The sequence below is a fragment of the Morone saxatilis genome, unplaced genomic scaffold (genome assembly GCF_004916995.1).
Source record: "Morone saxatilis isolate NCDOM2014 unplaced genomic scaffold, NCSU_SB_2.0 Contig17, whole genome shotgun sequence".
Classification (NCBI taxonomy): Eukaryota; Metazoa; Chordata; class Actinopteri; family Moronidae; genus Morone; species Morone saxatilis.
In genome coordinates this window covers 11,490,679-11,491,807 of record NW_023339729.1, presented here as the reverse complement: position 1 = coordinate 11,491,807, position 1,129 = coordinate 11,490,679, and the positions used below count along the sequence as shown (strand labels likewise).

The window sequence follows — 1,129 nt, the reverse complement described above, 5'->3', positions numbered from 1 at the left end:
CCCTCGTCTATATGGAAGTGCAACATTAAATCAATGAAATGGTCCTTTAACCTTGTTGTATGACCAGAAAATAGTATAATTCATCCACCAGCTGTATGTTTGTTCCAATGTGAAATTGTCAAATGCATTTGACAAAGAAAAAAGATGGTTTTCCAGATTATTAATATACTTTTCAACAGTCATCACACAACATACTCAAAACCTACTGAGAGTTAGTATGAAGTATACAGAACAGCTCAAGTGTAGCACCCGCGCTCCCAATTATATTTAACTATGTTATGAATGTGTCCTTGTATTATTTGTTATTCTGCAATATAAATTATTGATCACCTTCAGTACTTACCGATACATTTCTGAAAGACATGAATACATTACATATCTGTTCACTTAGAATTTTACTGTTTAACATTCACATTCACTTATACAAGTGGACAGATTCTCATATCTAAATATCTTTAATCTTAGTTACCTCTTAGATATATAATTGTAAATACATATATACTTATTTTTGTCTGTTTCACTTTGGCCTGATTTCTTTCATTGTTCTATTCTTCTTTATTTTTGCATTGCTTAAAAAAGATAAAAAAAACTGCATAGTCAGTTTTCACATTGATATTCATACAAATTAATCTCTGACAACAACATCAACATATTTTTTAAAATACAGTCACATTTTAATACAAATATAAATACATTTGTTCAATTCAATTCAATCTTAATAGAAAACACTACGGAGTAGCAGAGATAATAGCTCCATATTTCTTTGCTTCATGTGGCATAGATATCATTCATTCAATGGAAACGACTGCTGATGTCTGCATAATTTCGCTACTCTTAATGTAGACCTGTAGTGAGCTCTTCAGTTCAGTTCTGAAGGTTGTCAAGAGAGGAGGACTCTGTTGTCTTTGGCCCACTTCCTCAGAGCTCGGATTATGTATTCAACCTGGGGGTTTCCTGAATTTTGCAGCAGGGGCACCACCTCTTTAAGTGTCTCCCTAGAACACAAACAGGATATGTGAGGAAACAAGATTAGATCAAGAATGTATCATCTCCTCATGTTTCTTTTATTCAGACATCACACCCACACAAACAGACCACAGAAGTTTGATGTGCGAGTCCTGATCATATT

At 33.5% G+C, this 1,129-nt stretch overlaps 1 protein-coding gene across 1 annotated transcript in view; it reads right to left on the bottom strand.

Moving 5' to 3' along the window:
- Positions 1-439: 439 nt before the first annotated feature.
- The window catches only part of ttc26 (tetratricopeptide repeat domain 26), a 10,567-nt gene continuing 9,877 nt past the window's right edge, over positions 440-1,129 (bottom strand). The window contains exon 18 of the mRNA XM_035660196.1: positions 440-995. Within this exon, the coding sequence (XP_035516089.1) occupies positions 881-995 (115 nt within the window). The 3' untranslated portion in view covers positions 440-880. The remainder of the gene's footprint in view (positions 996-1,129) is intronic.